The 27,595-nt window shown below is 37.0% G+C and overlaps 2 protein-coding genes across 3 annotated transcripts in view; one reads left to right on the forward strand and one right to left on the reverse strand.

Moving 5' to 3' along the window:
- si:dkey-247m21.3 (5-hydroxytryptamine receptor 4) overlaps positions 1-7,642 on the reverse strand; it is a 33,800-nt gene extending 26,158 nt beyond the window's left edge. Inside the window, exon 1 of the mRNA XM_055040029.1 lies at positions 7,507-7,642. The gene's annotated coding sequence lies outside the window, so the exon portion shown is untranslated. The remainder of the gene's footprint in view (positions 1-7,506) is intronic.
- Positions 7,643-8,173: 531 nt separating this feature from the next.
- LOC129366680 (uncharacterized) lies at positions 8,174-25,042 on the forward strand. Of its 2 annotated transcripts, none has more exons than XM_055040652.1 (11): positions 8,174-8,581; positions 9,183-9,260; positions 9,347-9,431; positions 9,542-9,577; positions 9,800-9,939; positions 10,668-10,791; positions 11,101-11,245; positions 11,462-11,572; positions 13,163-13,290; positions 18,828-18,915; positions 21,759-25,042. In XM_055040652.1, the coding sequence occupies exons 1-11, from the start codon at positions 8,392-8,394 to the stop codon at positions 21,903-21,905; spliced, it is 1,272 nt and encodes a 423-aa protein (XP_054896627.1). In that variant the 5' UTR covers positions 8,174-8,391; the 3' UTR covers positions 21,906-25,042. The 2 variants fall into 2 exon arrangements, with proteins under 2 accessions (XP_054896627.1, XP_054896628.1); XM_055040653.1 differs by lacking the exon at positions 21,759-25,042 and adding an exon at positions 18,510-18,624 and having other exon boundaries at positions 18,828-18,903.
- The last annotated feature ends 2,553 nt before the right edge of the window (positions 25,043-27,595 follow it).

Genomic DNA, 27,595 nt, shown 5'->3' on the forward strand with positions numbered 1-27,595 from the left:
TGTGCAGTAAACCCTTAAATAGTCTCTTGGCATCTAGGTAATATTTTGTTTCCTTTTTGTTTTGCTAAAAGATGTTATTTGGCAGCTCAAATAAAACAGGATATTGCTAAATTATTCAAACATCCAGCATGAAAGCAAAATAACTTAGGCTTAGTCAAGAATGTCAGAAAAAGTGCCACTTGTAGGAAGGCAAGATATGTTCTCAGACTGACTGATAGAGAAGCATTTCAGGTTTTAAATCTAAATTTTTCACAATTTTTGATTCTGAAAAATATTTATATATCTATTAATCTGTGAATTTAGCACATAATTTAAATCTATTAATCTGTCACCAAATTCTGGAACTTGTTGAAATTTCACAGCCCTGCATCGAGATTTGAAATTATTACTTCTAGTATCTGGCTCTACACAAAAACTTTGTACACACTTTCATACAAAGCCATGTATGGATAAAAGCAGAAAACAGGAAAGGCTAAAGCCTTGGCTTTTTGTGTGCCTCCCTGTGGATTAAGTTAATTCTGTTGTGGTTCACACTTTATCTTAGCACCATTGCACACGTCAAAACATGCCCTTGAATTGTGCTTAATGAAATATGCATCTTATAATAAGCCTGATTAAAAAGCAATGAATGCTTCAAATGTGAATCGTTCTTTAAGTCAGGGGTGTAATGTTTCACTTAATGTTTTGCATGTTTCTACTAAGAAGGTCAGTTTATTCAAATCAAATCACTAACTGTGCAAAGAGTTCCTGTTCCTGAATTTGTTTTACTGACAATATTTAACCAAAATTTGTTATTAGACATCAAGCATTACAAACTAACTTTCAGTTAGTTGCACAAGATAAATGCACTCATTCAGCTTATCTGTCGGACAACAACATATGTCACCAAATATAAACACTGATCAACGATACAAGCGTAATACTGTTAAGGCTCATCTTATGCTGCTCGACAGCGACTGTACCTCATATTGGATATATTGGGTGGGTACCAATAGAATTGTGGAAGTTGTAATGTTATATTCTTATTCCAGACTAATCCACAGAAGCTTGATTAATGTTTCTTAAATTGGAGAATTTGTAATTCAAGTCCACAAATCATACCATCATATCATGCTTTCTCATAATAAAATGCTACTTTCATCAAAGAGATAAAAGAGTTTCGATGAAATACAGTTGTTGAATAAATGTGTATACCGCATAATTCAGTTGCCATCTTTTGGAGAAATCACTAACAGATAAATAGATGTATCCTGTCTCAGCTAGCCACTCTCTCAAGTCATTGTGGAGAAACTTCGGTCAGCTTTCCCTTACTTGTTTGTTCAGTCTAATGAGGTTTGCAAAATTTTTCAAAGATTCTGTGGGAACATCATGTCCATCAGGCAAAGTTTTTGACTTTGAATAGGCCACTGTATCAGATTATTTTAAGTTTCAGTTATTCCGTAGTACGATTGTTACAAAACATTGCATGTCATCTATGTCTCCTATGTGGGGGGGGGTGCAATGTCTTCGGACTGCATCAGAATCAGTGACTTTAGGCTCTGTTTACATGACGGAATTTTTGTTCCATTTCTGTTAACACATTTAAATGAAGACAATCTAATTATAATCTTTGTTTACACAGTAAAGGTACACATCGAAAAGATGTAATGCCCTCGCCAAGCCACTAGTTGGTGCTAGGTTCTTTGAAACTAAGAGTGCTTGTATTTAAAAAAAAAAAATTCTACTTGAAGGCACATCGATTTGCGTTTCCCCGTCAGCTACCGTTCCCCCAGATATTGGGGGAAAACACGCACTTTGTGTGTCTGATTAGTTGGAAAAAGAGGGGGAAACTTCGCTGAAACACGTTGTTTGTGCTTTCACGGTAGCCGTAGTTCTCTAGATAGGCGCGCTAAACAAGCGCGTGCTTCTTATGATAGCCGAACTAACAAACTCGCGTGGCAAAATACACGGGGAGCGGTGAAGAGACGCCAGGGGGGACCGTATCTGATGTGGAAACACAAACTAACAACACCAGCATTGTCAGTAGTTTCTTCTTCTGTGGATTGTAGGAAGCAGCAACGTTTGCATGAGCTGGGGATTCCCCGACAGAAAAGATCCGTTTATCATTTTTACGAGTCAACGGACACCGGTACGTTTTAGAGCCATTGCACTGTGGAACCCGTCCTCAAACGGTGTACAGTACAAACACAACAAAACTTCCATTTTCACCAGAAATTGTTGTCGTGTAAACAGAGCCTTGGAAAAGCTCAACCAAAAGTTGATCTTGATCTGAGTGGCGATGCTTTCAAAGACTATCAGACGATTGATAACTGAAACGTGACTACCACAAATCCTGTTTTGCTAATGGTCAGCTCTGAAGTGTAATTTTATAACTCCAGTGGAATCAACAAGGCTGAATTTATTGGAAATCAGATAACTTTTCCTTTTCTGATTAGGTATCAATAGATGGAAAAATCCTTTGGCTTGATGGGATACTCGTAATGAGTGAATGTTTCTAAGACTGCCTAATCCCATCGGATGAATTGAGATTTAATTGTGAAATGGTGTTAGGCATAGGAATTAAAAGATGGAGGTAGGAAATAATAAATTCACCACATTGAAGACAAATAAAACAATTGGTGCAGTGATTACCTAATCTGAATTATCTGCATCAACAAGACAAGAAAACAACGAGCTTTTAAAGTCGTCCCTGCCATTAACTGAGAAGAGACATATGTGGGTGAGGTGACGATGATAATGAATAAGTTCTGGCTGGCTCAGAAAAAATCAGGCTAATGAGTTGGCGTTGGTACAGATGGCTCAAAATTAGCCTGAAGGCAGTTTGTCTCTCTTAAATGTCTGCAGGGAATGGCTAAAAAAGGACGACAAAGAGCCTGATGCCTGAAACGGCCACTTCAACTTTTTATTTCTGTTTTTCAGGAGGTCAGGTCATTGTGTTACACTCAGCTGTTCACAAATTTCCCTTATTTTGCCTGGCTGTCTGGTTCATTTACAGATACCTGGGAACTTTTACTGGGTTTGAAGTCTGCTGGCTGCTGCCCAGAACTGGATGCATGCCATTCTTAGGCTTTCAATTTCATCATGATGCATAGAGGGATTATGATAATCTCAGATGATAAATTCACATAAGAATTTAAGAAAAGGAATAATACTGCTCTTTTCTTGGAAAAATAAGAGGGTACATGAAAAGATGAGGATCTAGTAGCTCACGTCATCAGAACTGGATCAGTCCAATGTGTTCACAGATTTGACACTGTGTAAAATGTTTCACCCATGTGGATAAGGACAAATATCTTGGCAAAGTAAAGCTGGTTTATCTAAGTTTTTCTGAAAGGCAGCAACCAGGATTTATTAACAGAGGAGCAACGCTGCTTGATTTCTTTTTTAGGTTAAAATCTTGAGAAGATGAGTGAGATCTCACTACGTTTTAAAATTCAGAACCGTTTTTAAAACATGAAGAAGTTTTAACTTAGACTATTAAAAATGATTTCAGAAACTCTTTCTAGTTTAATTCGTGCATCATAAAAAAATAAAATGTGGGTCTCATTAAGTCCACCAATGATTTACAAAATTACACTTAAAATGGATTGTTGACAGGGATTTTCCCACAGTAAAAAAGATGGTGCATCTACAATAAAAACGCCTCTCTGAGGTTTTGGAGTGACCAGTTTTATGTGAGTAGCAAATAAAAATGTAAAACCTTCATGTTTGATTTTTAATCCAGGTACCTGGCAACACAAAGTGATAAATGTTCAACATATTTCTAGGCCAAATATATATATATATATATATATATATATATATATATATATATATATATATATATATATATATATATATATATATATATTTTTTTTTTTATCAAAATCTCTGAAGTGTCATAAATCAAATGGATATAAACACTAAGTTAACAGCATCATGTGTGTCAGTGGGTTAGATTGATACAAACTAGTAGAAATGTAAACAGAAAATTCATATCTCCAACTTAGTCACCATTTTATATGCACAGGCTGTCATATTAAATATGGAGTTCAGGGTGGCTCATGTTCCTACAACTTTCCATGTCAAAATTCAGATAGGTGGGTTTTCTGATTAAACTTGGTAGAAATGTAAATTTTTTTGTGCTTTTTTTAAAAAAAGTCTGACTATCTGATTTTGATTGTAGCTTATTTCTTGTTTTACTTTTAAGAACTTTACCATCTACAAACTCATCAATTTAAAATATAGTGGACCCCCAGTATTCCTTAGGGCTAGGGACCTCACCTGCCTACTCAAAATCTATGAATACTTGAAACTCTATAAAAAGTCTCTGCTTTATTAGTTCAAGCAACAAATACATTTTAACATACTTTCCCTTAAATTCCACAAGAAAATCTGTGGACAGGTGAATCCAGAATACAGAACTGCAAATGATTGAGGTCGATTGCATTCCTTCTGTTTTGCATGCAGCGACCTCCAAAATGAGTCTCTGCCCCAGTGAAGAGCTATACGAAGGCCTTAAAATAAATGACTTCTATGGAGACTGGTTGACCTGAATATTCATCTTTATGCTGCAGTTTTCTGCTTGTCAATTTTGGAATACTTTTGGAACACCCTTAATATATTGCTCTATTTGTAGCTGTTGGCAAGTTTAGAGCAGTGATTATCTTGTACAAATATCTCTCATCAAAATTAACACATTCATGAGTTACTTCAATGACAATTCTTGTTGGTGTTCCCATTTTGAAGATTGCCTGAGGGAAATTGTCAGTCATACAATATTTATACGCCGGAAAAACAATAAATATAGGAATCCATTGAAAAGTTCCTGGACACTTTTAACACCTAAAAAGCAGTTTATTTATTGATTGATGACATATATGATGAATAAGTTTAAAGCTTTGTATGTAAAGCCAACTATTTCACTCAAACTTAAATGTTTAACTTTTCTTAATGTTTCAATATGAAATTATGTTTCTAACACAACAGATAAATTTATGAGTGCTTATAAATGAAGATAATTATTGTTGAGCGCACTGCATGTCCTTAGTCTTTTTCCAACTTTAAAATGGAAGAGGGAATTTTAAGTTTTGTTTCAGTGAGAACAATCCAATATTTCATTCAATGATCAGAGCTGATCAAGGAGGAAATTGCTAATAATGAAAAAAAAAAACAGACTAAAATGGTGCAGTTATGTAACTACAAAGCTTTTTAAATAAAAATGAATGGGTTTTTAGATAAGAATTTTAAAATATTCCATTTAATTCAGGCTTCCAGTAACTGGCAATGTTGTGCAAAGTCCAGATTGATGAAACCACTTTATTAGGATCTAACACTCATTATATTCATAGCACACACATTTTACAGTATATATTTCTTTATCTAACTATTATGAATCTACTGAACGAAAATTGAGGAAGGACTCAAAAGAGAAAACAGAAAAGGCAGGTCAGGGAAGAGAATATATGTAGGAACCAATGACGTGTGCTGGCAATTTTGCCTCTTGTCCATTTTCCAGTTCTGAAAGGCCATGATTTTTCTGAGGACGTTTTGTACCAACCCTCTGTGAACATTTTATGAGGGCAGCATTTCACTCATGTTTTGCTGACCAATCATTTGAAGTGATTTTCTATGCTCATCACCTTTACTCATGTTGGAGTATGAAGGTGACTTAAATGAATAATATCTATCACCTGAAGGCCACAGAGTTAGTTTGCTGTGATCAGGGGTCAAAATCAGTCATTTTATGTTAGATAGCTGAACTTAAAGGGAATCGGGACCACAATTAATATATAGGAAGCAATCTCAGACTTTTAGAAAATATGTACATAAATTTCAGAGCTGCTGTTTAGTTAAAAGTAGGTGAAAGTGTTCAACTAAGTTTTTATTCCCCTGTCTTTGTTTTTCTTTGCCCTGTTTATTACAACAGGGCAAAATTGTGAGATTTTAGCATTTTTATTGGTGTTTAAATCCATAATTCATCAAAATATGTACTCATACCACAGCTAATAAACTGATGAAAAAACAGTTAAGAACTTGTGTATAGAACAGTTTATTTATGGGTACCAAATAGAGGGTTAGGGTTAGATCTGGGGTGTTGCATCAAAGCAAACACTGCATCACCATTCAGTTGTTCTTCGAACTCAGTGACCACCATCCAATCTGACATTTGTGTTGGCCTTGGTTGTTTTTACCAAAGCTAGCCAGATAAAAGTATAGTATGAAATGTGACATTTAAATGTTTGTTGGAGGTTATGATAAGGTATTAGTAGTGTTCTGTATATGTTTTATGATGTTTACACCATGGTCTGTAAGAATAGTGCTATATTTTCAAATAATTTCAAAACTCTTTCAAGTTTTGCTTCTTCTAAGTAGCTTATCAGTTCCTTCTGACATCTACCCTGAAAGTTCACACTGACAGCTGAGTTCAAACCTTAGAAAGAACCTAAGAGCTCATCAGGAATGTTTTGGTCAACTGGGTCTGAGAGAGGATGGTGAATCCAGCTGTGCTTTTCTGTTTCTTTACATTATAGGGTACTCTAGATTATGTTTGTCTATTGTTGTATAAAACCACTAGGTTTCCTTTTGTTTATATATAAATATTGTAGATATATATAAAAAATTCCCTCCTCACCCACCGCGGGTGGTTCTTATCCTCTGAGTTTGGGTCAGATATCTTAAATTCAAATGTATAGAAATCTGTGCCTTCCTAAAAAGGCAATGTAGGTCACTTAGTAGCAAGTTGTGCAATAAATTCTTCAAATTAAATTGTTGATAGATTGTGAGACTAACTGATTTATACTGAAAGTATCTTTGTTACTTCTTACACTTTTTCTCTAAACTTGAGTAAGAAATTGCAGACAGTCTGATGTGTGAAACTGCAGTCCGGCAAAACGACAAAGCTTCAGGGGAAAGCAGTGAAATACCTGCATTTGTGCAATGACATATTACTGACATTGTTCTGTTTGTCTAAACAAATGGCTACACTACAGGCAGTAAATGCCTACTGACGCACTTGTATTTTACTGCATGTTTCTCAAGCCGAAGAATGACCGGATGCCTGTGGATCCCCTCTCATTACCAGTTCTATCACAGGTCAGCTATGACTGCCGTATGTTTAAGAATTCATATTGTGAGGTAGACACACCTCAAGCTCAAATAATATATAAGATTAGCCATATCATAAAATGACTGAACTGCAGAACTAAATGAAGTTTTGATGAAAGTTTCAAGGCTCTATTCTCAGGCTCCACCTCCACAGAGCACAACCTATTCATAATAAAGAAAATTAAAGAAAAATTTGAAATTGCACTACAGGATGAATTATAATAATTATTATAAACAGTTTACAAAAACCACCAGGACTAATAACTGGCTATTCACACACTAAGCCACAACCACATAACATAATCCTGCATCCATCACAAATTAAGTCACACAAATTACATGTCTTTAGTGAATTCAACCTGGTATTGTAAAAAAAAAAAAGTACAAAATACATGTCCAACTTTTTAAATCTTACCCCACCTGCTAAAAGCTCCTCGCCCTTTAAATCCAGATAAAACAGGAGCAAATAGGATTTAGTTCCCTCTCATATTTCCACTTTAGTGTAGAAATTACTAAACCGCCGCGTGCCCACCTAGCCTGATCCACACGAGCTGCAGATGAGTGACACTGACAGGCATACAGTGAGACAGAGCGCCTCGTGCCGTGAAGAGAGAGAGAGAAAAACAGAGAGAGAGAGAGCACACCTGGACAGGGAGGATGTGGTCGGTGCTTCCATCTAGAGGCCTCAAAATGTATTAAAGTAGAATTTCTTTAGCGCTTTAGTCAGCTCTAGTGTAGTACTCTTTGTACAAAATATATTGAAGTCATTCTACTGATCCTATATTCTTCTAAGTATTGGATGTTTTAAAATACTGACGTTTTCACTGACTTAAAAAATTTTTTTTTTAATGTTTCTCATATTCACATAGTAGAGGTGAGGGTTTTATTATTACTTTTGACTCTATAGTCTTTAAGTCATTAATACAAGTTCTTTTGAAGTTTGACAGACGTTTGTCTGCTCACGTTGTGCGAAATTTTGTTCCCCTGAGAAAACTTGTTCTCCCCGTCCCCTTTGTCGGGAGTGCGCACTGTAGCCTAGGTAAAACTGTGCGCGCTCCCGATTCATTTTGACACAGCTGTCGAACGAACGAACGTCGTCTGCCGACATTCGCAAACGTTCAGGGCAACGGTCAGGCGAACACTCATTGCTAGCTAGTTTCTACAAACTTGATCCAGAAGTCAGTTCTGTTGACTTAAAACTTCATATTACTGCTAGCAGGCTGAATGCGGTCTAACTGCAATTTCTTTTTTGAGGAACCTAGTCAGTTTACACGTTAGATAAAAGCGCATAAGTCTCGGTCCTGAATGTCTAAACTACCAGGAAATGCAGGTGTCTCGTTGCTTGGTGACAAGACCTTGGACTTCTACCGGGATCCGGTGATCTTCTGCCGACAGAGAATTGAAAGACACAGCAGCAGAGTGTTCCAAGGCCGCCTGATGAACAAACCGACCGTCTTTATCTGCTCTGTCGAGGGGGCGCGAGAGCTGCTCTGTGGTATGTTCACAGGTGTTCTTCTGTGAAAATAACAGTTTTTAGACATTGCTGTTTCCTCTTTTTTTAGTCGAGTAGCGTGTTAGCCTTCTCTAGATTAAAAACCAAAGTTTATCCTAGGCTACACAACAAATACAATTTATCAATAACCTAAGACTTGGTGCTGGAGACCTCTAGCTATGATCAAAATATGTTATACATGTATATGAAAAATATATTAGAAGCTAGGATACTTTCCCTGACCAAAACATTAACTCAATGTAGTTTAATAATTTTTTGTCTTGCAAACTACATTTTTGAACTATAATTTGCCACATTATTGAATTGAAACTGTGACTGTGTTTATTATACAATATATAGTCAATGTTTTCAGATCAGCAGGTTGTTTTGAATGTACAGTATGGTGAATGTGTATTTTAAGGCAATATTTTAAAAAATATGGTACTGATATTTATGTACCTCTATACTTCAATGATTGTAATTGACTCCTATCACAATAAAGTGACTTTCCTGGGTATCTGCTTTATTTTTGCACATCCCCAAACACTGTCTGGATATTCTGAGCTTCATTGTTAAAGTTGTTTTGTTATGTGATGTGTTGTAGAAAAGTCTAACATATTTCTGAAGGACCCAACTGATTTTATGACAAACATATATGGAGACACTGTTGTCACCATGAATGGTAAGCAGATACAGTCCCTCATGTTGATGTCGTCCATGTCTTTGTACATGTACTGATATTAATCTCTGGTTGCGTTTATGTTTCAGGTGAGGAGGCCTGCCTCCTCCGTCTGTCTCTCAACCACTTGTTTACAGGAACATGCCTGGAATCCTCAACTAACTACCTGTCCAGGTAAGAAGAGTGTTGGTTTTTAATTTATCTGTTATGCGCTCAAAGGTTTCAGTTAAGAAAATTGATTCTTTGTGAACATTTAAAATGATATAAACTCTTTTTCTTCACAGTGTATGTGACCACTGCTTAAAGAACCTCTCAATCAGGTTATGTAAACCCTGTGTGCTGTTGTTGACACTATAAGCTATTTGACACATTGAAGTTGTCCAAACTCCATATTTTACCAAAATGAATTTCAGTTTCCTTAAGTGGCATGAACACAATAAGCTAAGGAAACAAGCACCTATTTTTCACTGATATAGATGCTGGAATTTTCAGGTTAATTTACAGTTTGACCTAACCAAACGCGTGTGTATGTGTGTGTTTAGTGGGGAACCACAGTGTGTTTATTCAATCTTTAAACGTCTGGGTTCGGAGATGGTGTTGGGTCTTTTCCTGAACGTACGAGCTGAGGATCAGCCTGAGGTTTTCCAGGAAATCATGGAGCTCTGCACAGAACACTGGCACGGTAGATCCACACAGATAAAGCATCAACAACATTTATTGGCACCAGTGTGTTTATATGGGCAACATGGGCACCTGCCCAGGGTGACATGGGGGTAGCAAGGTTGGAGATGTAAGAAAAAGTACATATTGGCACCTGTGGCAAAGATCTGCAAAGTATCTTAAATTAAGCTTCTGTTGCAATAACATAACTTCATGCCTCCAAAAATTTGAAAAATCGAACTTCCATTTGAGTATACATGCGATTTTCTTCTTCCTTGACAATTATAAATATGAGATGGATAATTATTTCTTAAGCAGTCTTCAAAATGGGAAAGACAAAACTGTATGAATTTATGCAGATAAGGCAGATGTGTGTTTCAGGCATTAGCTACAAGAAAAACATTTGGAAGGTACATTTTGATGACAAATGGAAATATAAAAATAAATTATGTTTTCTTATCACATTTAAAAAAAAAATACAATAATAAGTCCCTTCACTTTCCTAAGTGGGTCCGCTTTTCTTTCTTCATTGTTTAACTCAATGTCAGATGTTGTAAGTGAGTAATGCGTTTTGTTTCTTTAGACAATAAAACAAAAATATAAAACACAAACCACAGGCAGTTTGTTTCCCCAAAAGAAGATTATTCTTCAAAATTAATTTGCAACACAAATCCATTCTTTTCTTCTTTTTAGATTACTTCACTGCTTTATTTTTCCTGCTTCAGACACTGGGTATCTTTGTGCTGGCAGGTTTCATCTCAGTTCCAGTAAATGTGAAGGTACCTTTGTGGACATCGGGTTTCGCCAAAGCTATGGATGCCAGAAGCAAACTGATGGAGATCATCAAAGACAAATTAGAGAATGATACACAGGGGTGAGGCTGCTCAGGTTACCTTGATGTAGTGAAAAAAGGCCTCTTCTGCTTCTTTTCATTCTTTCTCTAGCTTTCTTCTGTAATTTCTTTTTCATTTAGAGATATTCAGCTAAAACTAATTTTCCAAAATTCTGAGCATGTTTGTTTGATTAACTGGAAACTGGTTTATGCACCCAAAATCTCATATTGTAAGAATTAGAGCCTTATTGAGGCCTCTGATGTCTCCCACCAAAAATAAAACAAAAGATTTTTTGTAGCTATCATGATCACCACTTCTTTAACGTTACTGTGGTTTCAATGTAAATCCAGTTTTGTCGGCGCTTTGGGTTCCGTGCCATTTCCCAACTCTGGTTCTGCTGCTCAACATCTCCTTCTGTTCATCTCAGCACTCATTCCCAAAGCTCTGGCATCGCTGCTCACCTCTTTCACTCTGGCTCTTGGAGGACCTGAACAGGTATGCACAGACAGGCACTTAATACAAAAGAGGAATGCAAGTATCTTGTTAGCCAGAAAGACAAAAAAGAAGCAGAGATTTCTGTAAATATTTGTTGTTAAACCTTCTAGATGTTAGCAGCATAAAAAGTGATGTTAATACTGTTAATAGTAGGACATGTAAATTAAATTCCATCTGAAAGTAACAACAATTACGCTTCACAACTCTTTGTATCAGAGGGAAAGTCGTAAAGAAGCCATCCGTAATCCTGATCACCTTCACAGAGTTCTATTGGAGGTGCAGAGACTGTGGCCGCCCTTCATTGGTGGACTCAGAATAGCTGAAAAGGTAAGCTGGATGAGTTGTCATGGTAAGCTTTGAATCTAAAAATTAGAGTTTTTGTGCGCTCTTTCTTCCACCAGATGGCATCAGGTGACAAGAGAGAAAACGACTCATTTCCTTTCTAATGAGGCCTACATGCTGCTGAGAGTTGAGCAGAACACTCTGCTCTAAAATATCGGGGCTAGGACCGCTAGATGCAGCGAATTGGTGTTTGAGGAGTTCTCAAAGTCGTTTGGCTTTGGGAATCTGGGTCAGCAAAGTGGGGCATTGTTGAATTTTCTACTTAAAGTGTAGAGAAACAGCAAAAAAATTCAAGTTATGGAAAGATCTCTTCTTTTGAGATGTCACATAGGACTTCAATAACATAATAAACACCAGTTTCTGATTTTATAAAACACAATAAATGTACCCATTTAATATGACTTGTCATTTTTTTGGCTCAATTTAAAGCACATTAATGTGCACAGCGCAAGGACTCTCCACCCAGCCTCTTCCCGCTACAGCTCTCTATGATCGTTATGACCTCATCAAACAGTGTTACGCAACAGTCCAATGGGAGGCATTGATCTGTCTCTGTGATTGATTGGCCGACCCGGAAGGAAGCAAGCGGGGAGCTCTGGGTCTCCGGTGGGGCAGATGTGTGCCAGTGACGCTGTGAAGTGGAAAGTTTTGATTCTTTTAGGTTGTGCAGCAGAACATTCTGATCCTGGTGGCCTTGCTGGGGTTTATGATGCATGGAATTTTTAGATAATATTAGAAGGAAATGACATATTTAGGGAGATATATTTGCTGTTATCAGGGGAGAGCCTCTGGAATATCTGGTTCAATTTTAAAATTCTATTTTTGATACAGAGGGGATCTTGGAGCTCTTTATGATACATGGGTGTTTAGAATAGTTAGAAGTGGTTGCACTTCATGGTAATGAATAGCATCACCTGACTGCTACTTTCCCACATGGTAGTAAAAAAGTTGAGCTTTCTGTTTTTTATTCACAGCCATCCATCCTGCCCACGTTTTTATTTGATAAATGAGTAAAGTATAAAATTGGTGTCACCACACACAGGTCAGAATTTGTTTTGTCATAAGTCTTCTTAGTTACTAAAAGCATAAAATAGACTTAATCTACTTTATGCTATATATAAAATAAAAATACATGTCAACTTTGAGCATAGATAATAAGGAGTTTGTTCTAAAATTATGTGGCAGGATGTTTATGCTTGTGAAAAAGTGTGCTGGAACTCATTAATATTCACAGTCAGGTGGAAAAAACTGGGCACTCCATCAGATGGAACTAAAATATGCAACATTTTATGTCAAGCTACCTAATTTGGTTAGTCAGGGAGGGCAAAGGTATCTTCCATCAAGAACTAGATGTGCTTTCATACACCTGTAGTAAGAAGGTTGGGAAACTCCATATATCATAGACTTTACATTTATATGTTGAAAATGAGTTACTACTGAGCAAATTTGAGTCCAGAAGTAAAAGTAGTCAAACCTAAGATGTAAAAAGAAAAAAACCATAAAACCCTTTTAAAATGTAAAATTGTTCCTTTTTACAATGAACGTTCAATATTTTAAAATCTTGTGTGGTTGCAGGAATCCACCCTGGCAGACTTCTGTGTTCCTAAAGATTATGGCGCAATGTATGTCAGCTACTTCATCCATCGTGACCCAAAGGTGTTCCAGCAGCCTGATAGCTTCCTGCCAGAAAGATGGAGTGGGAGGTACGGTCTTTAGTTCTCCTAGTTGACTTTCACCATAGTAGATTTAGACCACTTTGCATGTCCAACAACATGGGAGGCATGGGAGACTTCCAGTTGCTTCATTGATACGTCAGAGCTGAATACCTCTGATCTGATGCAATTTGAGGACACTTTAAATTTAAAACCAGTGCATTGCACACATGGTGTTAAGATATGTATTTTACGGCAAATGTGTTTTTTTATTGTGAGCTTTAAAATCTTAGAGGTTTAATCAAGCACATAATTATTTTCAGCATGTAATTATACAATTATTATGCAGTCAGCAAAATCATTTTGGCCTTTAATGATTTATTAAAGGGAATAAATTAGTTGTGAATGTTTTCTTAAGTATAAACAGTTTAAAAATAAACATACATGCTCAAATTTACATTTACATTTGTTGCCATTAACACTCCTCTGACATAATTATGAGTCCTTCTTTGACATTTAATTATTAAATTACATTTAAATTAGTTGGTTTACAGACTTGAATTTTAAATATATTCCATAATTTTCAGTCGAGTTGAGAATTGAGCTTTGGGAAAGTCATTTCAGAATGTTAAGGGTAGCCTGTTTTAGCCTCTCTAAACACAGTTTTCCTGTGCATTCAGAATCGTTGGCCTGAATGCAATGATCCTGAAACACTAGAATATCACACGTTCAATTGCCAAGTTTTTGATTTCTGAAGAATGAGAAGCTAGTCCTCGTTATTTCATCAACTTTGTACAATGAACCAGTCCAACGGCATCGTGTTTGACAGGTGACACAGTGTTCTTAGGTTTAAAGCCCTCACTTTGAGTACTTTAAAATGATTATCATTTTAGCTCAATATTCTATCTCATGTGACCACAGCATACTTATAAAGAAGCCCTTTAGTTCTTCCATGTGAACAGTTGCTATCTGTACTCAAGCTTGTTGGTGCAAACTTATGAATGGGGAGGTCTTTCTCGGTTGGTGTAGCTTTCATTATGTAGTCTTGCACTGAAAATGCTAAGACTTGATGGTCCAAAAGTATTTCCAGAATAGTCATACCAGTATATGAGTTTTTACTGTGAATTTCTGTGATTTTTACCAGAATAGATGAAGTTTATACATTCACCTGTGTTCAAGAACCATACAGAGCATTATCTATTGCACCATCACTCAAAGTTTGTTTCCTTTGCTAATCTGCTGTGGCTTACTGTCGAAAGAACAGAAAGAGACAGGAAGTTTCAGTTATTGTAACACATTAAGGATGATGAGGAAATGTGTCACAAAGAGCCTTTTTTCATTAAAATGGCAAGAGAATAAAAGGTTGCAGTTTTGTCCAGGTGTTTTTTCAGCACAATCTTTTTTTTTTCCATGCTCTAGAAAACATTGTCAAAGGAAAGGAAATTAAAGAATTATTTCTGTCGGCAGCAAGGTTTTTTATTGTTGTAGTCAAGGGCGTCACTTTTGGTTGGAAAAACTGAATAAGCGGAGAAATTGCATTTCAGTACTTGAAAGACTAACAGAAGGTCAGATGAATTGAAAAAGCGAACATTTGTCAGAAACACCCAAAACATTACTCTGGAGGTCTTCTTTAAATTGTGTTATCAAATACCCTGAGAATTACATATTCATAACACCACAACCATAATTCAATTTATTTGTATTCACAGTATTTATACTCTACATCCATTAAAGTATTGAGAAGAACTGAGAAGTGTAAAAATGAGAGCCTAAAAAAAATGTCTGTGACTTCTCTGGACAAATAAAACCTCTCCCCGTCGACCCTTTTCTGTTTTCATTCACCTCCTCAATTCACATGTTTATTCTCATTCATGCTTATTAATGCCCTGGTAATGTATGCATCTGTTGCCATGGAAACTATTTACCTATCTTTGTCTTTAAGTGTTTTCTGCATGTTTAAATATACACAGTCAGGTATCCAAAAGAGAAGAATATCAATATTCAGATTGTAATCTGTACTAAAACTATCTGATTAGAAACTCATTAGTTGCAGCACTGATTCTAGCAAAGCCATTTTCACCTCCGCTTGTTGACTTGGAGCTTTTCACAGCAGTGCTGCAGAGCTGCAAACACCCAGTCTCCCCTCTCAGAACATTAGCTGTCATTCACAACACTGACATGGTTTGCGTAATAATGACTCTTACTGATACTTTGTTCAATGGCAATGAAAGGCTTCGTACATATTGCTATTGTTTTGTCTTTCAAACAATGTAAATTAGTCGACACCTTTTGGGAAGAATAAATTAGTAAATGCTGATTGTAGAAAAAATTACTAAAGGTACTAATGGAACAGTGTGCCCATCTGAAAATGGCTGCTGAAATTGATTCTCATCAAACCTGAAAACTTGTTTCTAAACTATTATTTTTGCTCAGCCTCTGTGAATTGCGGCCTCTTTTCTGTGTTATTTTCCATTTTTTAGAGCATTTCCTGTAAAGCCAGGAGGTTTTTATGTCTGAGCATTCTGCCACTCAGAGAAACCCAACAACAATTCAGTCACAAATTTCATCCCCATTTTGATGCTCGTTCTGATGCCGGAATGGGATTAGACAATTTGCTATTTGTGTTGACAATCATCTGAACAGGTGTTTCTAATGAAGTGACCGGAGAGGGTTCACTTGTAACAACAGGATTTTTGTGGGAAAAGATTTAGGTTTTCAGATAAAACTTTGATGCTTTGTTGCATTTTGTCAGTTTCAGCAGAAAGTATTGGACAGGGAGAAATAGGCAGGTCCGAAAAAATAAACAAGTGGTAGTTCAAATATGTCTTACACCTGCTTTATCAATGTAGTTCTTGATAATATGCTTAACTAGTTGTATTGAATTCAGTTTTAAATGAATGAATAATTCAGCTTAGTTTCCATTATTATAGTAATTTCAGAAACGTTTTTTGACAATTGAAGTAAGAAAAGAAACATCTATATGAGCAGACAGGTAGCTGCTGCCTTAGTAACTGTACCACCCTTACCTATTTTTACCAACAGGGATTCCCTTAGTGCATCGTTCAGATTGGGGCAGAGTTAAAGAATGAGTCAGAGGAGATTTTCCTTGCAGCAGTGACGTAAAAGTTTAAAAATAAATAAATAAATAAAGCTATAAAAAACAGATAACAAAAAATGGTGTATGAATCTATGTGGTGAGTCATCCAGACTGATGGGGTTTGACAAAAGATGGAGTAGTATACTGTCTTTATCATCTATAAATGTCATTAAAACTAATTTGTAAATGAGTTTCTTTTCTGTCTGAAAATGGATTCAATAGTAGAATGACTCCCAGCTTTGGGCGAACAAGGCCTTAAGACATTAGTCAGTATGTGTGGCACATGCAATAAATGCAAGAAATCTTTTTTCATCAAACATTGTGGGTAGTTAGTTGCCTTTTTGCATGTATATTCATACAGTAGCATATTTAAATAATGCATTTTCTGTAAACCATAGATTGATGAATTGTTGCTAAAAAAAAGCATTTTCTGCTAACACATGTAACTTAATCACAGTTTAAAATAAAAAAAACAACAACAACATAATAGTAGAGTGTATAAAGGTAGAGCAGCAAGATGGATGAAAACACTGGCAACCTGCAGCTATCTAGGCTGACTTATCAGTTGACTTGTCAGTTTTTTTCATTTATAATTATGCAATAAGCTACTGCATTTTTCTTAGCTTTTTCATTATCGAACTGTTGTGTCCTGTACTAATGACATAATTTAAAAACCATTATTATTGAAACTCAACCATATCAGTTGTATATTCAGTATCTAAAATGTTGATAAATATCACAGTGAATGTGTTACATGCACTAAATAAATGCATATTTTGCAAAACAGTTTAAAAAAATTTTCCAGTTCGCCTTAATTGTGACCATTGTTTCCAGATATTGAAGCTTCCATACTTATACTGGAAAAAGATCTGAGCCACATGGTTTTATTTAAAAAAAACTTGCATCTTGCATTTTCCTGCTTTCAATGATATTTTGTAACTTCCCCCTTTTACATTATGGTATTTATAACTTAAGGTGTTTGTCTTTTGCATAAACTAGTAGGGCTAAAAAATGGAGGTTAACGATTAAACATTAATTTCCTCTTTGCTACTGAGTTTCTGCAACAAGATTCATAAAGATTACTGACTGTGTCTGCTTGTGCCTTTTGGTGTTTTTTTTCTCCAAGGTTTCCTTCATCAACCAGTCTGTTTCCCCTTTCTTCTATCTGCCTCTCACCCTGCTTCTCCATCTGTCAGCTTATCCGGAAACTGCTTTACTGTCTGCCGTGATAGTTTCCAGCCTTATTTTCAAGCCACCTGGCTTTCTAATTTAATGACTGCAGTCCTGTTATATAACAAGCCCACCTACAATCATCACAGTTTCATCTGTTCTTGTTTTTTATGCATTTCTTTTGGACATAATCCCACTGTATATTGTCATGGTGTGCATTGATGTGTCTTTGCTTTTTCAGAAGGAAGTGAACAGGCAAGCTAACATCCCATTAGCCAAACGCCCACACATGCTCCGACCCCAAAATAATCAGAAATGTTACAGAGTCAGATAGGAATCTCAGCGACTGCAGCAGATATCAGAGCGGGTTTTTAGAGGAATTTGAGATCAGGAACATTTCTTCTGTTTAAGAAAACATTTGTTATAAACACTATGGGTTGAGTGGACATAAAATCAAAGGCAGTTGACTGTATTGAGTTGAGTTTATTAATGGACTCTTAAGTAAATTATTTTAAAAAGCCATTATCACATTCCAATATTTGGAAGATGATCACAACTTCCTTAATCTAAATGCATTTTTCATGAACTGCTTTTCTTTCTAATAGATTATACCTAATATTTTTAATATTACCAATGCAACATAATGTTCGTACATTTGGTGTCTGGGTCATGGAGTCTTGGACTGATCGCTCATTGTACTTTTACGGAGTAAAATGAATTATAATGTCCATCATATAATACTCAAGATTGGACTCATTTTCCTTCCATTCATCATATTTGACATTTTCTTTTGCTGTAGCGCTCCTTCTCTCTCAGCATTACAGAACTCTGCAGTGCAGCAATCGTTTTAATGTTCTAGGATGTTCCCTAATAGTACATTAAATTGTCAGAAAGATAGCAGCGAGAACACTAATAATCTCTCCGCGAACACACACACCAACCATCTGGCTAACTGCTTCTAGACTCTGCACATCTCTAATGCTTCCTGTTTGCCTTTAATCAGAGCTCAGGTTTCAGGAAGACAGGATACATTAGACACAGGAGATGGCCTGAATGGGCACTTTATTGACTAGAGGATGGAAACTACCAGCATGTATTTCTCTTTTGGACATTTTCAGGTATGACAGAGGGAGACAGAAACAATTCATGTCTATGTTCAGTTTTTTTTTTTTTTGGCACCTTCTGTAACTGATTTTATCACATAGCATTTTCTACTGGCTTTTATTAGTTAGAGAGGAACTTCCCTGAATGTTCGTAAAAACTGAAAATTCTAGAATACTCAATTTCTTTGAAATTTCTTGTATGCTCTGGTTTTCTTCAGGAATGCAGGCCAGGAGCATTTGCTTTGTTCTTTTGGCAATGGGCCCAGAAACTGCATTGGTTCGACCCTTACTGAGATCTTTATTAAGGTGAGCTCAAAACCTTCAGCCACATCCTTAGTTTCAATATGACTGCTTCTCATTAAATGTGCTATTAAAGTTGTCTTGTGTAGTTCCTGACAAGTGATAAACCTATTTGTAAAAAAAGTACAAACAACAAAACGAGAAAATAGCTCGAACAAAGAAGCGAGAAGTTATAAAACTGAAAAATATCTAATTAATTCATTTAGAATATTTTTTTTGTCAATTAAAACAGGTATCTGTCTGCGCATATATAGAAGTTTACTAATGTGTCTTATTAATTTGTATATGTGCAGATATTGCTTTTGCTAGTTCACCAACATTGATGATGAGGTTCCATGTCATAAAGGTGTGTTTCTGATTTCATTACACAAAAAGTGTTTCTAGATACACAAACCAACAAAAATAAACATTACACTAGCTTGAGTTTGAATTGGAGCAATAGAAGTAGCTTATTCTGCCCTGTGTATATTTACGTTTTACCCTATTTAATTGAAGAAATAATATTTTAAGTTTTTGTGCAGCAAATAATGTATTGATATTTTTTGTAATTCTCTCGATAGATACTTTGTACTCTGGCAAAGTGCATATAGTTAGATGCAGTGGTTGTTGTCAGGAAGGTTCTGTGCAACATTAAAACCAGGAGACTCTAATTGAGAGGTGAACCACCACCAGTCATCCTGTAAACAGATCAGTGGTCATGGGAATACCATGGCAGCCCAGCCTCCAAAGCAGCTCTCTCCATAGTCACAGCTCGACTTGGGCTAATGACGAAACGAAAATGTTTTCCAGGTGCTGAAATGCACATCTAATGTATATATGTTTAACTAGTGCAATTAAAGCGTGTTATTTAATGTGCGTAGGTAGATTATATTTACATTGACATCACTGACATGTCCTACATTAAAAAATGCAACACACCGGTGGGTGGTATCTCAAGCTGTCTGTCTGAAATGCAGCTCCAAGAAGTGACTCAACACACCTACACCCTGCACTCACATATATATCACATATGAGTCAATCAAGCCTGATATAGGGATGTCCAGATAGAGAAGCCCCCCCACTCCTCCCCCAACATCAGTTTTAGTCTGAGTCGAGATAAAACTTCTGCTAAAAAGCTCACGCTTCAATGTTTTCTTTTACAATTTGTCAATACATCAACACAGCAGCAGTAAACGCAACCTTCTGCTCTATTAGCTGGCTTAAACTGATGATGTCATTACCAGAGATATTTTTTCACTAAACAGAAATCAAAGAAACGTTAGCCAATTGTCATTTCATTTCTATTTTGGTAATTTATTTTTCCTTATACAAAAAAATATGGAAGAAAACGTTTAGTTTTAAGTAACGTCTATTTCACCTACCATTTATTTGTTGGAACTGGTCCCAGGTTGACAGAAAAATCGTAACACTTTTATAAGTATATAATTTGTACGTTTTTGTACATTTGGATCAAATAATTGAAAAAAAAATCCAACAAAACATTGTTATTGAAATGTATATTTTCCCTTTTATGGGATTAACTTTTTTTTTACAAATTAATTACTGAATTAATTTCTACATTAATTGCACAAATGAACTTCTACAAGTTAAACGCACCTTTTTTGTCAGTTTTTTTTAGATGTATATAATTTTTGCTTTCACAAACATGCAATTTCCTCTAAAGTTATTTGGACAGTTTGGAAGTATATAATTTAATTTTAAACACTATTTGAGTAACAAACATATCTACCAATCCTGAAAGCCTAAACACATTTATATGAATGAATAATATTTTTAGTTGGAGCAGAATAACCTGCTTTATGAACATTTTTGGACCCATTAAGAAAATTGGGTCTGAACTCATAAGTTTTCACAAACAAGCTTATAATCTCAAAAGGGAACTAAAGATAGTTGTTTTAATAATCACCAGAGCTACATTTATTGACCCTCTGCTGGAAATAATATGAAAAATGTTTGTGATCAGACCAAATAGTTTCTGTTAAAGATCTGTAACAAGCAAGACAAGTTCACAGTGAGGTAAATAAATATTCAACCCCCAGTAATTGTTAAAATTATGATTCTGCAGTAAAAGATGAACAGATTTTAAGACTATTTACATCTGTTACAGTGGGGCCAATAACTGGAGATTCTCCTGCAGGCAACACAGAGACACTTCCTCAGCTTAGTACAAGAGAAAACCAACAATTTAGTTTTATTACGAATGCAGATCCGGCTGGTAATCCATTGCATTTGGCTGGTTTTTAACAGGATAACCATTTTCTGCTCACACACTGAGGAGGAAGTAATCAGAGTAACAAGGAGTCTGTGGGGATCTAGGTCAGAGATGTGACTCATCGCTCTTTTTCCTTCTTGTTTCCTCCCTGCACTTCTCTTGCCCCAGCTCCCCCCTCCCCGCCCTCAGCATCTTTCCTCAGTTCCCTCAGTGCTTTCCTCCCCATTCATTCATCCTGCTCCTCCCCCAACATCAGGAAAATCCTCATTCATAAAGTGAAGGGTAGGGGCGACGCGATTGGTCGGCTCAGCAGCCGCAGGATAAGCCAATGAGAAATGCTGGGAATGACATCAGGATCTTAAGAAGAGGCTTGAAAACTAAAGATGATATGAAAATATGGGTCTGAATTCAAATATGAGACTTGTTGCTACCTTCTCAGTCCAAAACAGTTGATGTTGTGTTGAAGCTTGGCTGATAAAAGGGCCTGCTTTGCAATTTCAGACATGGAATCAAAATATTGTGGGGGCTGTTGTTTTGCACGGCGAAAACCTAAAAAGCTTTGGCTGGGGTAAACACTGTTTTCACCCTGCTGTAAACACACTGAAAATAGAAATCACTCTCTGCTTTTATATTTCAGGAAGCTTGCAGATACCTGCTAAAGAACTACGACTGGCATTTGGATCCTCTGTCGCAGGACCTTCAGTACAAATGGCTGCCTGTGTCCCGCCCCGCCAACCTTCCCAGTGTGTCCTTCACTCGATTGGATCAAACAGTATCAGAATGAGATTACGCCGGGGACACGTAGCCTCCGGCTGTGTTTTATTGGACAAACATGTGTGCCTTGCATGCAGGGGGGAATGTCTGGAGATGTAAAGGAGGGATGCCGGCAAACTGCGAGGCTTTCCCCCTCCTGTGCATAACCCTGTAATCGTGCCAGGGAAAGCCAAGGGGGGCGCTGGTTGTGCTTTATCTGTTCCTTTGCCAGATATTCTGCAGCGTTCCTTGATTGCTCTGCAAGAGAAGGCAGGACAGATGAGTCATTCTTCTATTGTGGAGCCTGAAACAGACTCAGAAATGTTATATATTTTTTAAAATATGAATTCATTCACATGCAAGTCTTGTTTTTAAAACTGCAATCTGTCTCTATTGCAGTTCAGTTTGGGATAAATAAGCCTTGGTGTTTCTGAGTGGAGGTGTGTGTGCGTGTCTGAAGCAGAAACTCTGTAGCATTAGTATTCATGTCGCTTCATTCCAGAGGATCGCACGTCATGTGCTCACACGGGAACATGGGTAAACCCTCAGATTCCATCACTGTCTGCAAACCTGAACCCACTTCTTACACCTCCACCCCACCTAGCAACAACCACTGCTTAGCAACAGTTCGTCATACAGATCCTGTCTTGCCTCCTTTTAGTATGCATGTCTCACACAAATACACACATGCACACTATTCTTGCTTATATTTTGAATTATCACATCTTGCAGGAAAAAATAAAAGCACTTAATTGCTTCAGATCAAACTAAATTAAATAACAGAAAACCTTAATAGAAAATGTAGCTCTTTAATAGTTATTTTATTTATCAAATGGAAAAAAAAGCTATCTGAACTACCTCAACTCTAGAGGGAGAAAATGTATCCCCTAATACTTGGCTGTACAACACTTAACAAAAATGGATGCGTTTTTACATTGCTTTGAAGAGATATTGGCCCTTTCTTTTATGCACAATTGTTTTATTTCAGCCATATTTAAAGATTTCTGAGCTTCAGCAAACCACTTGTTTCACATCATCTTATTTAGATTTGTCTTCAATCAATCAGACTCTCTTGTCTTCTGTGAGTCTAGACTTAAGGCAGTCCAGTGATAAACAAAACTTTGGTTTTGAGTTTTTTCTGGTAGAGAGCAGAATTCCTGTTTCCATTATGATTTTCACAGGCATTCACGACAATATGTGACCACAACTCCCTTTGATTTGCAGAAATATGCAATTGTAATATTCCACATATTGTGGAAAATATGCAACCACATATTTTCCACAATATGTCAGAAAAGCATGCAGGTTTTCATGGACTGGCCTAAGTAAGAAGTACAATCTAAAAAAATACTTATTACCATAACTTTTTAAGCTAGTGCATGACACTTTATTTTACAATGAAGAGCTGTAAAATAACGCTATGTTTTCGTGGACCTCTGTAGGCGGCGTGATCCCTTATCAATCTCAGGAACATTTTATTTGTCACGATCCACCACACAAAAGACCCCCTGTTCTCTCTGCAACCCCCGTCGCCCCACACACACAAACAATTGTAAAGACTGTATCCATGCCTGCCCTGCTCGCATCTATGAGTTGTCAGAGTTTCTCTGTTTCTCGTGTGCACACACTCGCCGACATACATCACATAGAATCTGGCAGAAAATGGGGTTCTTGTGAGCGAGGCTGGTATGACTCATTGTTCCTCCTGCACTTGGCTGTCAGCTAAAGCTTCTGTTAGCAACTGTTTGGGACAGGCAAAATGACTCATGGCGAATCTTGTGCATAGGAGCACATGGCTCTGTTTTATTTGGTTATATCCTGTTTTTAAAATTTTTCTTTTTGCTTTCTGTAGAGCAGGAATAAGAAGAATCTGTACTCAGTAATGGGTGCAAATCATTTTTATTATTCTTGAGCCTTTTCACATAATTGCATAGGAATTTAGTTGACGTGGAATGTGCATGCCAGACCACCTCTTCACATATTCAGCTGCATTTCTAAATAAGTTGCCTGTGTGGTCTTAACAATATTCTTGTGAATTTGGCATCGAGTGCATTTTAGGAATGTGATGAGCAGATGTGTGTGCAGACTACAATGCAGTGCAACTCACTGAGAAGTAGGCTAAAGCTTTAGCATTCGTTATGTAGATAGGGATTCTGTAATACAATGCACTGTGTGCGTCATTCGTATGTACGTAGTGTGTAGGAGGTTACAGCAGGAAAACATGCATTAGACTAATGTAGAGAGGTAAAAACTAAGGGCTCATTGTTTTTCAGCAGCATTATTATTTATAAAATCCCAGATTTCTAATTGAATATTTGAAAAGAAGCGGAAAAAATAAAGAGATTAATGCACCAGGGGACATTTTATGTCCTTTATCTTTAAGAAAAACAAGAGTTTGTCAGTCAGTTCCGCACACAGGAGGACGAACACTGGATCCAGATGGCAGAACAAAGTCTGAGGTCGGGTTTAATGAGCAAAGTTAATTACCACATGACCTCTCTGTCGGTCCACTCATAGTGGACTGATGGGCCGTTATGGTGTGTACAACACAAGTGAAGGAAGTGCATTCTACCCCCTGCAAGTGTGACACATGTTTGGACAAAAAAACAACAGGTTTACCTGTTCAGCTAACAAATTCCAACATGCATTCAAGGTAAGCGAGGCCCTCAAAACAGACGGAGTATTCACAACAGGAGGTGCATTAGAAGATGCACCTTCACGATGCATATTTCTCCACAGTAACAGGTGCAGAAATATTATCAGTCTTTCCGAAGGCAAACTTGCATCATATTTTCAAGCCATTATGAAAATATGACTTGAAACTGATGATAGTTGATGTTTATCAATAACTGGAGAAATTTACTGTCTGTAAAAATGTGTTACTGTGGAAGGCATAGTTTAAAATAAAGATAAACATGAGAATGACTTTTTTTAAAAATCACAGATATTGCTGGAAAAGAAATTAAAAACTGTTCAAAACCTGCACATATTGCAGGTTATTAAAAATATGAACCAGTTCCTTTTAAATTTTAGCAAAAGGTATGAAGTGCCATTATGTGGGATCACAAGTTGCAGACCTCTGATCTGCCTAAAAAAAGAAGACAAAATGCTTCAAATAAGCACAATATGTTTTGATCAATTCAATAAATTAAACAGATTTCGAAAAGAGGTTTGAAAAGATTGTTTCCTGAATGAGTTGTGCTCAAAAACTAATTTATATTGAAAGCAATAAAATAAGTGAAACATAAATGGGGGTGAGAACTTCATATAGTTTACCAGTCACTGCGGTGAGACAAGTCACAACATAAAAAGCTGCTTTTTTTACTTAGGTGACCTACTAACAAAGAGAAGTCCCCCTGTGTATGCAATGAATTCATATAAAACCCTCAGAGGACACCAAAGTACTACTTTGCTCCTTATGTAATGTTTGTCTGTGCTCAGACGGGCAGCAAAGGAAACCATTAGTCACAGAGGTGCTATCAAGCTCTGTTTAATTGTGTCATTCGTCGTCCCTGAGCTGCTGAGTCCTGCACAGCTGCCCAGATCCACCAGGGACCCCTCAGGCGCTCTCCACTAAAAAACAAGTTCACTAACACATATGGCAGCAAGTGGTCCAATAATCTCCCTGCGGGTGTATGTGTTAGAGGAACTCAAGTAAGGTAGGGTCAGGAGCATTTCCGGTTTTACTGTAAATGAGGAGAGGCCACAGAGGCCTGCAACTTCCTGCTGCAGGTTCAGGAAGTTCATGCATAAATAAAGCAATTTATAAGAAACGCATTTAGAACTGATCACACACCTCAGCTAAACTGTGAAAGCTTTCAGAGTGTGATGATTGCCTCCACAATTTAAATCCCTTCCACTTTCAGCAGCCCACTGATAAATGTGCTGTGCTTTTAGAGCTCAAGCTAATATTTCAGGGCGTTGTCATGGCAAAGATTCAAAATATAACTTTATATAGAGTACCATTTTCTGCATTGAGACAAGTCAACATGAAAAGCTGTTTTTCTCACTTATGTGAGCTACTGACAAAGAAAATCAGGCAATGAATTTATATACAGGCTGGAAGTATCTAAAATTTGACAACTTTTTATATATATATATATATTTTTAAAAATCCATATGCTTCCTACTGTCTGCAGGAATGCAGACAGAAGGAGTAACAAACCAATCAGAGCCAAAAGTAGGGTCTTCGCGATGTCGATCATGCTTGTGTATGTGCTTCTAAATGCAGAGAAACAATTTACCATTACAGGAAAACTGTTTATCCGCTGTCTTTGGTGGGCAAGCTAACTAGCCTCAGCATGGCGAATGAGCACCAGCTATAGTGAAGGAGAAAGAAAGGCGCTGGGGGTGAGTGGGCGCATACAGAACATTTATCAACAGCACTAGGACCCTCCTCCTGGCTCTGATTGGTTGTTTTTGACTGAGCTCTATATTTCTGCAGCTAGCAGTGGGAAAAGACAGAGGAGCTCAATTTTGTTATTTTTAATTAATTTTTTCTCAGGTTATATGTCTTATACTGTTATGGAATAATGATAATTTATCAAATATGTAAAAAACTTTTTTCTTCTTTTGTTTTTGTAAAAGTCACATACTGAAGCTTCCCTACCTCCCTACCTGTGCCCACAATGATCATTGGATAATCCAGCCTTCATAGGGGCCACATGGTTCTTCTAATTAGTGTATTAAAGCATTTTATGAGTTTTTAGTGATAAACCCAACAATTTCTACTGAGATTACCACATAATGTTCTTTTACTTAAATCTTTTCTCTACTTTGTTTAAAAGGACATAATTTCTACTTAGTTCCTTTGTTTTTTCTTTCCTTTTTTTTCAGCAATAACCTTTTCAATGAAAGCTTATTACATAACACGCTCCCACTAAAAATAAACCAGTGGAATTTATTATGACTACATTAATGAAATGATGCGGCCCCTTTTAGTTCTCTTTAATGCTTCCTCCCTGACCCGAGCGCTCCTCACACTGAAATAAGGCCACAAATAACTACCCACAAAGACTATTTCGGGAGTAGCCATCGTCCTCTGGTGAATTGATTGTAATTTCAAAATTCAGCACAAGTATCATTCCCTAATGGTGCAGATGTGATTTCAGAAGCAGAGTGGGAGGAACGGAGAGGAAATAAGTGGTTTGCGGCAGAGCCGGATAAAACGCGCCGCTCTTCAAACTCGCCCGCTGCATCTCAGTTTGTCTTTCAAACAATGTGAAACCTCCCTGACTCCTCCCGTTTCCCATGATGCTCGTTCTCTCATGCTCCCCTTCTCTCCTGAGGGCTGAGGTTAACAATTTCAACATCATGGAACAACACTTGACCTGTTTTTAGCTGCCGGGGTGATGGCTTTGCCCCCAGTGACGTTCAGTTTGCAGGAAGTAGAGGAGGCGGAGTGTTGCACGACGGAACGAGGGGAAGGGAACAAACAAAACACGTTGGCAAGCAGCACCGTTGCATGGGCCTCGTCTGTGCCTATTTACAATCAATATTGCGACTTAAAAGTTCACGTAATGTTGTATTGTGCACAGTACACAATCACACAATCAGGTTTTGTTGAGTTCTATGGGATATACTACGCAAAGTATGCAAAAAAAATTTTGAAATGATTTATTCCAGTCTCATTTACGCTGATGAGAGCGTAAATGAACAAGTCACCGATGGACGTATTCTTGCTCTGTCTTCAGGCTGAATGCCAGTGGAAGACATGTTTGT

The sequence above is a fragment of the Poeciliopsis prolifica genome, unplaced genomic scaffold (genome assembly GCF_027474105.1).
Source record: "Poeciliopsis prolifica strain line A6 unplaced genomic scaffold, Auburn_PproV2 SCAFFOLD015, whole genome shotgun sequence".
Lineage (NCBI taxonomy): Eukaryota > Metazoa > Chordata > Actinopteri > Cyprinodontiformes > Poeciliidae > Poeciliopsis > Poeciliopsis prolifica.

What these genes read in the sequence shown, in the direction of transcription:
- LOC129366680 (XM_055040652.1), top strand. Translation starts at nt 8,392, where the DNA reads ATGTCTAAACTACCAGGAAATGCAGGTGTCTCGTTGCTTGGTGACAAG. An exon ending in TTAAAGAACCTCTCAATCAG is followed by an intron (nt 9,578 to 9,799) that starts GTTATGTAAACC and finishes GTGTGTGTTTAG; the next exon opens with TGGGGAACCACAGTGTGTTT. An exon ending in CTCTTGGAGGACCTGAACAG is followed by an intron (nt 11,246 to 11,461) that starts GTATGCACAGAC and finishes TCTTTGTATCAG; the next exon opens with AGGGAAAGTCGTAAAGAAGC.